The 13942-nt window shown below is 43.9% G+C and overlaps 1 protein-coding gene across 1 annotated transcript in view; it reads left to right on the forward strand.

Annotated features, from left to right (window-relative positions):
- The window catches only part of LOC113427213 (uncharacterized), a 142447-nt gene that overhangs the window by 11475 nt on the left and 117030 nt on the right, over window positions 1-13942 (forward strand). Inside the window, 1 exon segment of the mRNA XM_087947292.1 lies at window positions 10096-10144. Within this exon segment, the coding sequence (XP_087803418.1) occupies window positions 10096-10144 (49 nt within the window).

A 13942-nucleotide genomic window follows, 5' to 3' on the forward strand; every position in this document is an offset into this window, starting at 1 on the left:
GCTGAGGAGGTTTGGATAGGAGTTCTTTCGAGGGGAGGGGTTGGATTAGGAGGCTTTCTTCCTTCCTTCCCTCTCTCTTTCTCTTTTCCTTCCTTCCTTCCTTCCTTCCACCCTCCCTCCCTTCTTCTTTCTTTCTTTCTTTCTTTCTTTCTTTCTTTCTTTCTTTCTTTCTTTCTTTCTTCCCTCCTTCCTTCCTTCCTTCCTTCCTTCCTTCTTTCCTATCTATCTCTATCTAACTGTCTGTCTACCTACCTACCTATCATTGACTTTGCATTCCCTTTCTTTCTTTCTTTCTTTCTTTCTTTCTTTCTTTCTTTCTTTCTTTCTTTCTTTCTTTCTTTCTTTCTTTCTTTCTTTCTTTCTTTCTTCTCTTTCTTACTTTCTTTTCTTTTCTTTTTCTTTCTTTCTTTCTTTCTTTCTTTCTTTCTTTCTTTCTTTCTTTCTTTCTTTCTTTCTTTCTTTCTTTCTTTCTTTCTTTCTTTCTTTCTTTCTTTCTACCTTCCTTTCTTTCTACCTTCCTTTCTTCCTTTCTTTCTTTCCTTCTACCTTCCTTTCTTTTCTTTTTTTCTTTCTTTTCTTTCTTTCTGTTTCTTTCTTTCTTATCTAAACCTCTCTCTCTCTCTCTCTCTCTCTCTCTCTCTCTCTATCTATCTATCTATCTATCTAACTGACTTTGAATTCACCTTTCTTCCTTCCTTCCTTTCTTTCTCTCTGTCTCTTTCTCTCCTCTTTCTCCCTTCCTTCCTTCCTTTTTCTTCCTTCCTTTGTTTCTTTCTCTTCCCCTCCCCTGTTTCCCTCCCTCTCTCCTTCTAAGGCTAGGCCACCCACTTCCCGAGCAAAGTCCAAACTCCAAACACACACACACACACACACACACACACACACACACACACACACACACACAAACAAAATCCTTTTGATGGAATCCGGCCACAGCCGGTGATCTCATCTGGCTGACTCAACCAACCCAACCCCTTCCCCCCCATTCCCTCCAAATCCGGCCTCCCCACTGTGGCATCGGCCGAGGAGGGGCGGTTGCGCTCGCAGCAGCCAGGAAGGATGTCGCAGCAGGAAATGCAATTGCACAACTTGTGCGGCCAATGACAATCGCTGAGCCCTGCAAGGCTGAGGTGTTTGGAGTTGGCTTAAAAACGTTCTTAAGCCACCGGGAACGAGGGGGACTTGAACCCGGGAGGTCGGTGGGGACCCAATAACTCCTGAAGGCACGGAAGGGGGAGACGACCGGTGGTCCTTGACGCTATAACCGCCAGGCTCCCTTCCAACCCTGTTCTCTGATTCTGTAAGGGTCTCGTGCTTGAGCAGGGGGTTGGACTAAATGACCTCTGAGGTCGCTTCCAACCCTGTTACTCTATGATTCTGTAAGGATCTCCTGCCTGAGCAGGGGGTTGGACTACATGACCTCCAAGGTCCCTTCCAATCCAGTTACTCTGTGATTCAGTTAAGGCCTCCTGCATGAGGAGGGGTTGGACTAGATGACCTCTGAGGTCCCTTCCAACCCTGTTAGTCTATGATTCTTTAAGGGTTTCCTGCTTGATTAGGAGGTTGGACTAGATGACCTCCAAGGTCCCTTCCAACCCTACTACTGTATGATTCTGTAAGGCTCTCCTGCTTTAGCATGGGGTGGACTGGATGACCTCCAAGGTTTAGAAGTCCGACATTTTCCGTTGGTGATACAGTTGTTGAATTCATTTTGCTCTGTTTTACGGCCTTTTTTGCCACCGTTGTTAAGTGAAGTGTTGCCCTTCGCAACCTGGTTGTTAAGTGAATCTGGCTTCCTGCTGGGCAGAAGGTCTCGACAGGAAGTCACGCCACTCCGGGATCCCGCGACTGTCATAAATATGAGTCAGTTGCCCAGCGTCCAAATGTTGGTCACCCGACCTTGCGATGGTCGTAACTGTGAAACATGGTCGGAAGTCACTCCCCGCCCCCCCCCCAGTGGTGGGAAAGGCTATTAGGTGTCAGAGAGGAAGCCAGATTCACTTAATGTCTGTATTCCTGCCCATTTTTTCCCCCTTTCAGTTGCCATTTCGACGGCCATCCTGCACGTCCTTGAGTTATGACCATTCGTTTTAGCGACCGATCTGAACTCGTTTCGATAGACAGCTCTGTCCCCCCCAAAAGATGAATACAAGGGAGATATATACCTTGAGAGGCCCAACTTTCCTTGTAACCCTTCACTGAATGACAGGCTCTAAATTACAATGCCCCCCGAAAATCGGGTTGGATATAACTGGTCCTCACTGTTATGACCGTCACGGTCATATAATAAAAATTCAGGCACTGAATAAAAATTCCTTCCCCTGCCAGCTCATCTTGGGTTGCCAACCTGACGTTTTATTGCCTGCTAACAGGATTTAGTTTTAATTTCTTTGGAATATGGAGCCAATGGAGCAAAGTCCATATTTTGCTCAATTACTCAGCAATTAAAAATAAGATACTTGAGCTAAACAAGGTCATAATCCACTTCATAAATTGGCTTCTTTTTTCCTGGCCTGAGAACGGAAATATTATTCATGGCACCTGGCCATTCGTTTCAAAAATACATTTCGTTCGCATGTGCTTCACTCTTGAGAAGAGAGCCCTAAAATCCATCTAAAATAATCTCAAATCTTGGCCTCTTGAAATGGGGAGGTCTCCAACTCCCAGAATCCTCCCAGCTGGCATGCTGTAAGAGGGGAGGACTCCAACTCCCAGAATCCTCCATCCAGCCATGCTTTAAGAGGGGAGGACTTCCATTCCCATAATCCCTCAGCCAGCCATGCGTTAAGAGGGATGGACTCCAACTCCCAGAATTCCCCAGCCTTCATGTTTAAGAGGGGAGGACTTCAACTCCCATAATCCCTTGGCTGGCCTGCTTTAAGAGGGGTGGCCCTCATCTCAGTTTGCTGGCTGAGGAATCCTGGGAGTTGAAGTCCACCCATCTCCAAGTTTAAATTGGAGCCAATTGGCAAAGCTGTATAATTTTCTATTTCTGGTTTCGTATTGAGTTACTGAAAATTCAAACCCGGAGGGTGACTCCTCTCTCCTTATCTTACAAATATGAGTAAACTTGGAGTAGGAGGGAGTACCGGCAGTAGGGACCATGAAAGGTTAAAAACAACCAACCAACCTGGAGATTCAACCATGTTTCGAAATTATAAACTGGGTTTTGGAACTGAGAAATGAGTAATTTATTTTTTTGTCATATAGCAGTTCCCTGCTTATGGCCAGAATTGAGCCCAAAACTTCTGTTGTTAAATGAGACAATTGTTAAGTGGATTTTGTTCCGCTTTACGACCATCTTTGCCACAGTTGCTATGCGAATCACTGCAATTCTTCAGTGGATAACTTGGTCGTTAAGTGAACCCTGCTTCCCCCTTGACATTGTTTGTCGGAAGGTCACAAAAGCGAATCTCATGACCCCGGGACATTACAACTGCCTTAAATATGAGTCAGTTCTAAGCGTCCAAATTTCGATTATGTGACCACGGAGATGTTATGATGGTCATAAGTCTGACAAACGGCCGCAAACCACTTTTTTCCAATAACCATTGTAACTTTGAGCAGTCACTAAATGAACTGTTGTAACTCAAGGACTTCCTGAATTTTCACAAGTTGTATTTGACTTAACGGCCAGAATTGGGGCCAGATTGTTTCGTCAGTAAGGAAGGCAGTTGTTAAGTCAGAAATAACATTATGGTTTTGCCACCATTGTTAAGTGAATCACTGTAGTTGTGTGGATTTACACGATCGTTAAGCGAATCCTGATCTTAACTGGGGCTTATTTTCAGGGTAGGGTTTCTATTATGAGCATGCTGGGGGGGAAAAATCACGCTAGGGCTTATTTTCCAGTTGGCTCTTATCTTCAGGGGAACAGGGTACGTAGCCTGTCTCAAGTCAGAAAGTATATTTTCCTGATTTGGTATAATCAAAATTAATCATTGTTTGGACAGGTCCTATAAATTAAAATTAATGAATTAATGTGATTTATTTAAATAACACAAGCTTTGAAATCGGGACTCAATTTGAATGTTTCTAATAGGACAGGTAGTCCTCGACTTATAACAGTTCACATAGGCACCATGCAAAGTTACAACTTATGACTGCATTTCAGACTTATGTCCATTGGGTCCCGTGATCAAAATTCGGACACTTGGTCACTGACTCATATTTATGACGGTTGCAGTATTCCCAGGGTCACTCAATCTCCTTTTGCAACCTTCTGACAGGCAAAGCCAATCGGGAAGCCAGATTCACTTAACGACCATATCACTCACAAAAATTTTACAGCGATTCACTTAGCAGTGGTGGCGAGGAAGGTCATACAAGGGGGGGGGGAATGGACTTCACCAATGTCTTGCTTAATGACAGAAAATTTGCACTCGCTGGGGGTCATCATATTTATGACGGTGTGGCACCACCTAGTGTCATGCAATCGTTTTTTTTCTGTCTGTCTTGAGTCAAATCAATGAGGAAACATGACTCGCTTAACAACGTGGGACTAATAGAAGAACTGCAGTGAGAGAGGTTGCAAAAAGGGGCAAAACCTGCTTACCGACGGAAATCCTGGTCGTAACTCGAGGACCCACCGGTATTTGTTCAATAAATGCAGAGGTGGCATTGGACATAAGTGTGAAGAACAGTCCCATGTCTTTTTTTTTTTCAGTGCCGTTGTAAGTTTGATCAGTCACTAAACAAATGATTGTAAATCGGGGACAAGCTGACATTGGCAGCCAAGTCCAACCTTCTGGTTTTAAAGCAGTAAGTAGTTACTTTAGGAATTGATATTCACTGCAGAGGCTCGTTACGGCAACACACAACAACATGGTTGGAAAATGTTCTCGCCTTGGGACAACACATTTGGCGGCTGGAAAAAAAATCTTTTTTTAATGGCTTGGCAAGGTGCGTCCTATTTCTGGAAGGCGGCCTCAGCATTCAAGGCCTACTCATTACATGGGAGTAAATTCTTGGCATCCCAAGAATTAAGCCAGCCATGCTTTAAGAGGGGAGGACTCCAACTCCCAGAATCCCCCAGCCAGCCATGCTTTAAGAGGGATGGCCCTCATCTTATTTTGCAGGTTGAGGAGTCCTGGGAGTTGAAGTCCACCTATCTCCAAGTTTAAATTTAAGATCAGTGGACTTCAACTCCCAGAATCCCCTTCCTTCCTCCCTCCCTCCCTCCCCCCCTCCCTTCCTTTCTTCCAGAATTCCCCACTTATCTCTTCATCTCTCATTTGTGGGGTTGTGTGTTTTGTTGCAGTGATGTGTTGTTGTAGTGATTGTGTCCCTCCAAGGTCCCTTCCAACTCTGTCAATCTATGATTCTGTCAGAGTCTTGCTGGCTGAAGTTGGGGGTTGGACTAGATGACCTCTGAGGTCCCTGCCAACCCTGTCCTTCTATGATTCGATGACCCACAAACACGTTCACGCTGTGTGTTGACAGTGGTGACGTCATGCCGACTTGTAAATTGTAAGTTGATTGCCGTCCATTTTTGTCTGTGTGATTTGAATTGCGTTGTGGGTTCGGAAGGGAGCTACGCAAGTGGTACACAACAGTGGCTTTGGGTTGCCGAAGAGTTGTCGCCTCAAATCGACGTGGCTCCCAAAATGGGATTGCAACGTTAAAAGTCCTTGACTTGCAATGCTTCATTTTGTGACCATTCCCTAAGTTCCAACGGCTGTGGAAAAAGGACTCATGGCTATTTTTTTCACACTTAATGACCATGGCAGCATTCCCACCATCAGGTGATTCCCAATTTGGACAATTGGCCACTTGACTCATATTTATGACGACCTAGATCCCCTCTTGTGACCTTCCGACAAAGCAAATTCAACAGGGAAGCCAGATTCGCTTAACGACCGGGATGCTAACTGCAGGGATTCCCTTAGCAAGTGCTGCGAGAATGGTAATCAAACAGGGCAAAACCCCACTGGAGAATCTGTCTCGCTTAGCAACAGAAATGTTGGGCTCCCTTTACGGTCATAAGTCGAGGACTCTCTTGTAACGGGGGATTGACATTTGACGACTGTGTTACAGAGAATGGCAGTGATTCGTTGAACAACTGCAAGAAAGGGTGTAAAGTGAGGCAAAGCTCGCTTAATGACTGGTTAGCAGCTGTAATTTTAGAGTCTGTTGGTTGTAAGTCGAGGACTTCCTGCGTTTTCTCGTGGCTCTGTGCCAGCATCTGGGCTTATCATGGCTATTAAACCAAGCAGATGATAAACTTAATTTTTAACAGAGATGCAGGCTGTCAATTTTGGGGCGCAGCCAAATTTGATCCTCTGGTGTGGATAAGTACAAAAAACCCCAGAATTTTGTGTCTTAAAAAATTAAAGTAGGAAAGAAAGAAAGAGAAGGAGGGAGGGAAGGAGGGAGGGAAGGCAGGAAGGAAGGAAGGAAGGAAGGAAGGAAGGAAGGAAGGGGGAGAGAGAGAAAAAAGAAAGAGAAAAAAAGACACAGATGATTAGAGAGAAACAATAAAGAAAAAGAAAATGTACTGACGTGTTGAGTCCCTTACTCTATATTCTTTCTGTGCATGACTGCATTCCCACTCACGCTAGTAATACTCTTGCTAAATTTGCAGATGATACAACAATGGTGAGACTTATCTCCGGGGGGGAGAGGATGAGTCTGCCTGCCGAGATGAGGTGGACCAACGGTTGCTTTCGTGGTGTGGACACAAGAACTTGGGCCTCAACACCATTAAGACCAAGGAGCTTATAGTGGACTATATAGAAGGAACAGATCAGACATCCAGCCCTTGCTTCTCAATGGAGACCGAGTGGAGCAAGTGGCCAGTTTTAAGTTTCTGGGTGTTACCCTAAAAGAGGACATGACCTGGGGGTGCCCACATTGCAGCCCTGGTCAAAAGGGCCCAGCAGAGATTATACTACCTGAGGCTTTTCAGGAAACAACCACTGAATGGAAAACTGCTGGTGATCTTCTACAGCTGCACCAGAGAGAGTATCTTAATTTACTGCACCTGTGTCTGGTTTGCCAATTGCACAGAGGCAGATAGGACAGCCACTCCAGAGGGTGAAGGTCATTGCCCAGAGGATCATGGGTTGCCCTCTCCCCTTTTTGGAAGAGCTTTATGGCTCCCACTGCCTTAAGGGAAGTTCAAAACATCCTCAAAGATCCATCTCATCCTGGGAAACCCCCTTTTTTTTGAACTATGACCATCTGGCAGACGGTACAGAATAATAAAAACAAGGGCAAATAGGCTGAAAAACAGCGTCTATCCCAGGGCAGGAGCTCTTTTGAATTCTGCTGTATAGTGCAATATTAATGCAATATCAGGGGTTTCCAATTCAATGTGTGGAGTGTGAAGGATGTGTGTTTGTGTTTATTTTCATGGTCATGATGTGCACTGAAAATGGTGTTTGATTTCGTTGTACGAGGTGCAATGACAATAAAGTAAACTAAACTAAACTAAAAGGAAGAAGGAAAGAAAGAATAGAGATGGGGAGAGAGGAAATGCGGTAGGGAGACAGAGAAAGAAGGGAACGAGAAAAAAAGAAAAGAAAGGAAGGCAGAAGGGGAGAACAAGAGGGAGAGAATGGGAGAGAGAAAGAAAGAGAGAGAGAGAGAGGAAGTAAAAAATGGAGGAAGAGAGAGAGAAAAAGAAATAGAGAAAGAGAAAGAAAAAGTGAGGGTGGAGGAAAGAGCAAGCAAGAAAGAGAGAGGGAGGGGGAGAGAGACCAAAAGAAAGAAAGGAAGGGAGAAAGGGAGAGGGAGACAGAGAGAGGGAAAGTAAAGAAATGGAGAGAGAGAGAGAGAGAGAAAAGAGACAGATAGAAAGAAAAGGAAAGAGAAAAAGGCAAAAGAAAGTGAGAGTGAGAGAAAAGAGAAAGGAAGAAAGGAAGAAAGAAAGAAACGAGTGGGAGGGAGAGAAAGAAAGAACAAGAAAGAGGGATAGAGAGAAACAAGAAAAAGGAAAGGAAAGAAATAGAGGGGGAGGGAATGAGGTAGGGAAAGAGAAAGAAAGAAAAGAGAGGAGAGAGGGAGAGAATGAGAAGAGAGAGAGAGAGAAAGAAAGAAATGGAGAGAGAGAGAAAGGAAAAGGAAGAGGGGAGGAAATGAGGGAGGGAAAGAAAGGGGGGGAGGGAGTGGGAGAGAGAAAAAGATGAAAGCTAGGGAGAGGAAGAAAGAGGGAGAGAAAGAAAAAAGGAAGGAGATAGGAAAGAAAAAAAGAAAAAGGGAGAGGGGAGGAATGAGGTAGGGAGAGAGAGAGACTAAAAGAAAGAGAAAGAAAGAAAAGGAGGGAGAGAAAAAGAAAGAAAGTGTGGAATAGAGGGAAACAAACAGAAAAAAAGAAAGGGTGGGAGAAAAGGAAGGAAGGAAGGAAAGAGAGAGGGAGGGAGAGAAGAACAGAGGGAATGGTTAAAAAAAAAACCTTTAACCTAAAACCAGAATAATTTTCTGAGACATTTTTCAGCCTTAAAGGATAATCTCAAATAAATCTCCAAAATGATAACATTCAACGGAAAGGCTTAATATTTTTTTTTCTATATAATTTTGATGCGATGGGTGTATGTGTGTGTGAAAGGATGAAAAATATATAAGAAAAATGTTTTCCCCCCAGGTACAATAGGTAGTCCTCGATTTATTCAGAGTGACAATCCCATGGAAAGAGAGACTTCTGATGAGGGGTGGGAATCTACCAGTTCAGGCCGGTTCGAGCAAAGCGTACACTCACCAAACTAGTCGTTACACCAGTTGAATCCCACCACTGTTATCTGGCCCCTTTTTTCATACTTATGACCATTGCAATATCCCCAGGGTCACGTGATCAGATTTCAGATGCTCAGCGACGGACTTGTATTTATGACGGTCGTAGCATCCGGGGGTGTCGCATGGCCCCCTTTACGACCTGACGAGCAGAGCCAATGGGGAGCCCGGATTCGCTTAACAACTGTCACTGACTCACTGAACAATGGCAGTGAGCCGTTTGAACAACGGTGGCAAGGAAGGTCGTAAAACTGGGCATTGAACCCACTTAACCAAGGTCTCACTTAGCAACAGAAATGCCTGGGTTCAATAGTGGTCATACCTCGAGGACTAGCTATAAAATTAATACATTTCTGCTTGTGAGACCCCCCCTTAGCGAGATAAATTTTGGTTTCAATTGTGGTCATAAGTTGAGGACTACTTATAAAAGAAATAATTTTTCTTATACGATCGCTTAGCACGTTAAATTTTGGTTCCAATTTTCATCGTAAATCGTGATTTAATGATTTAGTGATTTAAAGTTTGGCCTCGCTTGTGGTCACAAACTCGAGGACTACGTATAAAAGAAGTGAATTTTCTACTCGTAAGACCTCTGAGCATGATAAATTTTGTCCTCGATTTTGTTCGTAAGTTGAGGACTACCAATAAAAGAATTAAATTTTCTGCTCATAAGATTGCTTAAATTTTGGGGTTAATTTTGGTTGTAAATTGAGGATTATCCATAAAAGAATTAAATTTTATGCTTGCAAGATCACTTCATATGTTAAATTTTGGACTTGATTTTGGGTTGTAAGTCGAGGACTACCCACAAAAGTTAAATTTTCTGCTCGTAAGACCTTTTTGCAAGTGAAATATTGATCTCGATTGGCATCGTAAATCAACTACCTATAAAAGAATTAAATGTTCTGCTCAAAAGATCACTTAATGTTAAATTTTGGGCTCGATTGTGGTCATAAATCGAGGACTGCCTATAAAAGAATTAAATTTTCTGCTCATAAGATCGCTTCACACGTTAAATTTTGGGCTCAATTTTGGTCGTAAATTGAGGATGACTCAAAAAGTTAATTTCTCCGCTCGTAAGACCCTTTAGCAAGTGAAATTTTGACCTCGGTCGCAATCGTAAGTCGAGGATTACCCGGAAGTTTGGAAATGTGACCTTAAGCCATCCCCCTTTTTTGTCCCTTTCACCTCTTCGGTAAATGGAACACTACAACGCGTATTAACTTAATCGAAGTTGATCCCGAACGACGTTTTAAGTAGCTATGTCATTTGGATTATTCCCTTAATAACTCGTCGATTCTCGAATTGTTGAAAAGCCAACTCCACTTTTTTCAATTGTGGTTTTTCTTTGCGTTTCTTTTGCAGAGAGAAAAAGATTTGCCAACTTTGGGACGAGAGCGGAGAGGTTTATCGTCTTAAGGTAAGACTTACTATCTGTTGTAGAAATTTCGTCACGGAGTTTCGGGAAAGGCCAGAACTAGAGGTCGACTTTTGTCCTTTCATGCGGGGATTTAGTCTGCTGCCTTCCGGAGACACGCAACTTCCTTCACTTCCTCTTCCTCCCCTTCTTCCTCCTCCTCCCCTCCTTCCTTTCTCCTCCCCTTTCTCTTCCTCATCTTCCTCCTCCTTACCTTCCTCCTCCTTTTTCTCCTCTTCTCCGTCCTCCTCTTCTCCCTCTTCCTCCTTCTCCTTTTTCCCTTCCTTGACCCTTCCTAATTCTCTTCCTCCTCTCCCTCCTCCCCTTTCTCTTCCTCCTATTTGTCTTCCTCTTCTTCGTCTTCCTCCTCCTTTTCCTCTTCTTCTCCCTCCTCCACTCCCCTTCTCCCCTTCCTTATCCTCCCCTTCTTTCTCCCTCCTTCCCTTCCTCCTCCCACTCCTTTTTTCTTTACTTCCTCCTCTCCTTCCTCCTCTTTCTTTACCCTCTCCTTCCTCTTCCTTTCCCTCCTTCTACATCCTTCTCCTTTTTCTCTCCTCCCCCCCTCCTTTTCTTCCTCTTTGTATACCCTATTTTTTTTTTTGTAGCACCAACGACATTTCCTAGTTTGGTCACGAAACCTGCAAGAAAAGCACCAAGTCCAGAGCACCAAGGACCACACTGTCCTCCTCCTCCTCTTCCTCCTCTTCCCTTTTAGCACTGATGATGTTCCCTAGTTGGGTCATGAAATGTCTCCAAGAAAACCACCAAGCTCAGAGAGCACCAATTCAACCCCAAACTACAAAAATTCTCCTCTATTAGTATTTAGCTGTTTTTAGTTTTATCTTTTCATCCTCAGGAATTAAGGAAGGGAGCTGGGAGGTCATCTGGTCCAACTCCCCACTCAAGTGGGAGACCCTGACAGAAATACAGAGTTGGAAGGGACCCTAGAGTTTTTTTAGTCCATTTCAAATTTATTCCGCCCGATTGGAGTTAAAAACCCTCTCCTTTTTCATACAAAAAAAAAAAAGATTAAGCCTTTTTGAAAGCCAAAAATTAAACCTTAAATGTTCACATAGGGAGATCCTTCATCCCTTCCCTCTACAGTTTTGGATTAAACCTCAGCCTTCTGCCAAGTAAATGTACTTGATGGAGGAACGCGTCATTTCGGTTACGTCCTGGCTTAAAGCTTGCCCAGGGCAACCGATGTGAAAAGGAGAATTAGTGGAATTGATAATTTCTGAATTTCTGGATGTGACTTTGTTTGGGACTAGCTGGATACCCGTGCTTCGCTACGAAACTCTGTGGTCGGGCTTAGTTTTTGGGGAGGAAAATAAGGGGGAAAAAATTCTGTCTCTGCCTACCAGCATCCATCCGTATTCATCTGGCTAGCGTCCTGTCAATGTGTGAGAGAGTGGAGGGCTGTTTGGAAACTGAAATAGTATTTGCTGTGTGAGCAAGAAGGAGACAGCAAGGAGCCTGGGCGTGGCTTAGCTCAACTGTTCTGTACTAAAGCTGCTTGCTGCTCTGAAACTGAAACTCCTCCCCTCTGCTTGTGTTTTGCATTTGGGACAGATTTCTTTTCAGGTGGGGAGGGGGAGTAGAACTCCTTAGCATCAGAGCGTGTTAATTGCTGTAGAAGAAATACTAATGAAATACTAATGATCCGATGATCATTTCGAAAAACCCTTTCTTAGTGAGCTCCTAGAAGCCAAGAGGAACATCCGGGCCAAATTTCAAGTTTGTAGGCTTTACAGTTCTGGAGATTTTGTGATGATGCATGAGGGGTATTTTGCTTTTATATATAGAGAGATAGAAAATTCCCATCAAGGCGTGATGTTGTGATGTTGTGATGTTGAGGTTGCGGTCTTTTTCTTGTCTCATAAGGGAAAAAACTCCCACGGAAATTTGGGGAAAATTAGCTCATTTTTGGAGGCCAAAGGGAGCTGATATTATTGGGACGTTGCCGTATAATATGCAGGAATGTTCCTTTTAAGGAGTGCTGGGAGGAAGAAACCGGGGAAAAAAAGGGAAATGCCGAAGGGAAAATTGCCGTCTTCTCCAACCTGATGTTTTCCAGATGTGTGTCGCGAATACAGCAATGCATATCTGGAAGCTCTGGAGAGCGGCCATCTTGGCCCAGGCTGTTGTGGGACTCTTCCACACCCTTCATCTCTCCCTCTGCCCATTGGGAATTCGGTATGGGGGAGTCCTTGTCTTAACGACCGCAATTGAGGGACGGATTTCCGTGACTTTAGCACGCAGGTCCCTAGATTTGACAGTTTTAAGGATTGTGGACTTCAACTCCCAGAATTCTTCAGCTAGCCAAGATGGCCTGAGGGATTCTGGGAGTTGGTTGTAAATTGAAGGTTTGTAGACTTCAACTCCCAAAATGCCTCAGCTGGACAAGATGGCTGTGGAATTGTGGGAGCTGATCAAAAGTGTGAGGACCGGCTGTGAGTGCGAGGACCAGTCATAAGTTCAAGGAAGTGTCTGCAATGGGTGTGAGTGTAAGAAGCAGTCATAAGTGTGAGGACTTGTCATAAGTGTGAGGACCTGTCATAAGTGTGGGCCCTTATCCCAAATTTTGGGTTCCATTGTTGTCATGAGTTGAGGACTCACTTGGTGCACAGAGAGTCCTCGACTTACAACAGTTCATTTAGTGACCAAAGTTGCCACGGGATTGAAAGCAAAGGGACTCGCGACCGTTTTTTCCCCTTAACGACCATCGCGGCATCTCGACAGTCACAGCGATCCAAATTCACTCTGTCTGGCTGACAACTCGCCTTTACGATGGTGGCCGCCTTCCAGCATTCCTGCCATCCCCTTTTTGTGACGTTCATGGGGGGGAAAACAGATTCACTTAGCGACAACATGATTCCCTGAAGAAGTGCATGGCTTCACTTAACAACTGGGGGGCAAGAAAGTTCATCCAATGGGCCCGAATTCCCTGAAAAGTCTCACTTAACAACGGAATTTGTGATCGTAAGTCGAGGACTACTGATAGGTAAAAAAATTTCCATACTCGGTGTAGTTTTTTACGCCAATGTGGATTTGTTTCCTGATTCTTTATTCAATATTTAAATTTTAAGATCCAAATTTAAATATGCCACAGCTGTTGTGTGTTTATTCAAGCAGAAACGAGGATTAAAAGCTCATTTTTCCCCCTCTGGGTAATTTGATACTATCATTATTTCTTTTTTTAATAATAGCCTGTCATCCAGCTTATAAAAGTCATGGCATTTTTAATTGCTAGGATGATATTCGACATTATTTCCGCTAACTGCAGGGAGTGATTTCCCTGGAAAACGATAATTAGAATTAACAGTTTTTCTCATCGGGCTGAAATAACGCAGACCGTCCTCGACTTAACGACCATTGATTCTGTACGGGTCTCCTGCTGGAGCAGGGGGTTGGGCTAGAAGACCTCCAAGGTCCCTTCCAACTCTTTCATTCTGTAATTCTGTAAGGGCCTTCTGCTTGAGCCAGGGGTTGGACTAGATGACCTCCAAGGCCCCTTCCCACCACATCAACCTATGCTGTAGAGAAGCTTTGGAGGAGAAAACCCTGTTTTTCAAGCTTTGGCTAATAATTTGAAATCAATAACTCCAATTTCTTTTTTCCCGGAGAAGGAACAATGGAGGTTGCAAACACACTGCGGTTTAAATGCAGCTCCCCACGGGCTGAATTGCAGCTGTTGAAAAATGAAGAAAACAAAAAAACACAGATTTTTCTTTTTAAAACAACAATAATAATCAGATTGGGCTGATGGGAAAGTTTTCCCCGCCTGTATTTTGT

The sequence above is a fragment of the Notechis scutatus genome, chromosome Z, assembly GCF_049901735.1.
Source record: "Notechis scutatus isolate UNSWTSFEM ecotype Mainland chromosome Z, rNotScu1.2, whole genome shotgun sequence".
NCBI lineage: Eukaryota > Metazoa > Chordata > Lepidosauria > Squamata > Elapidae > Notechis > Notechis scutatus.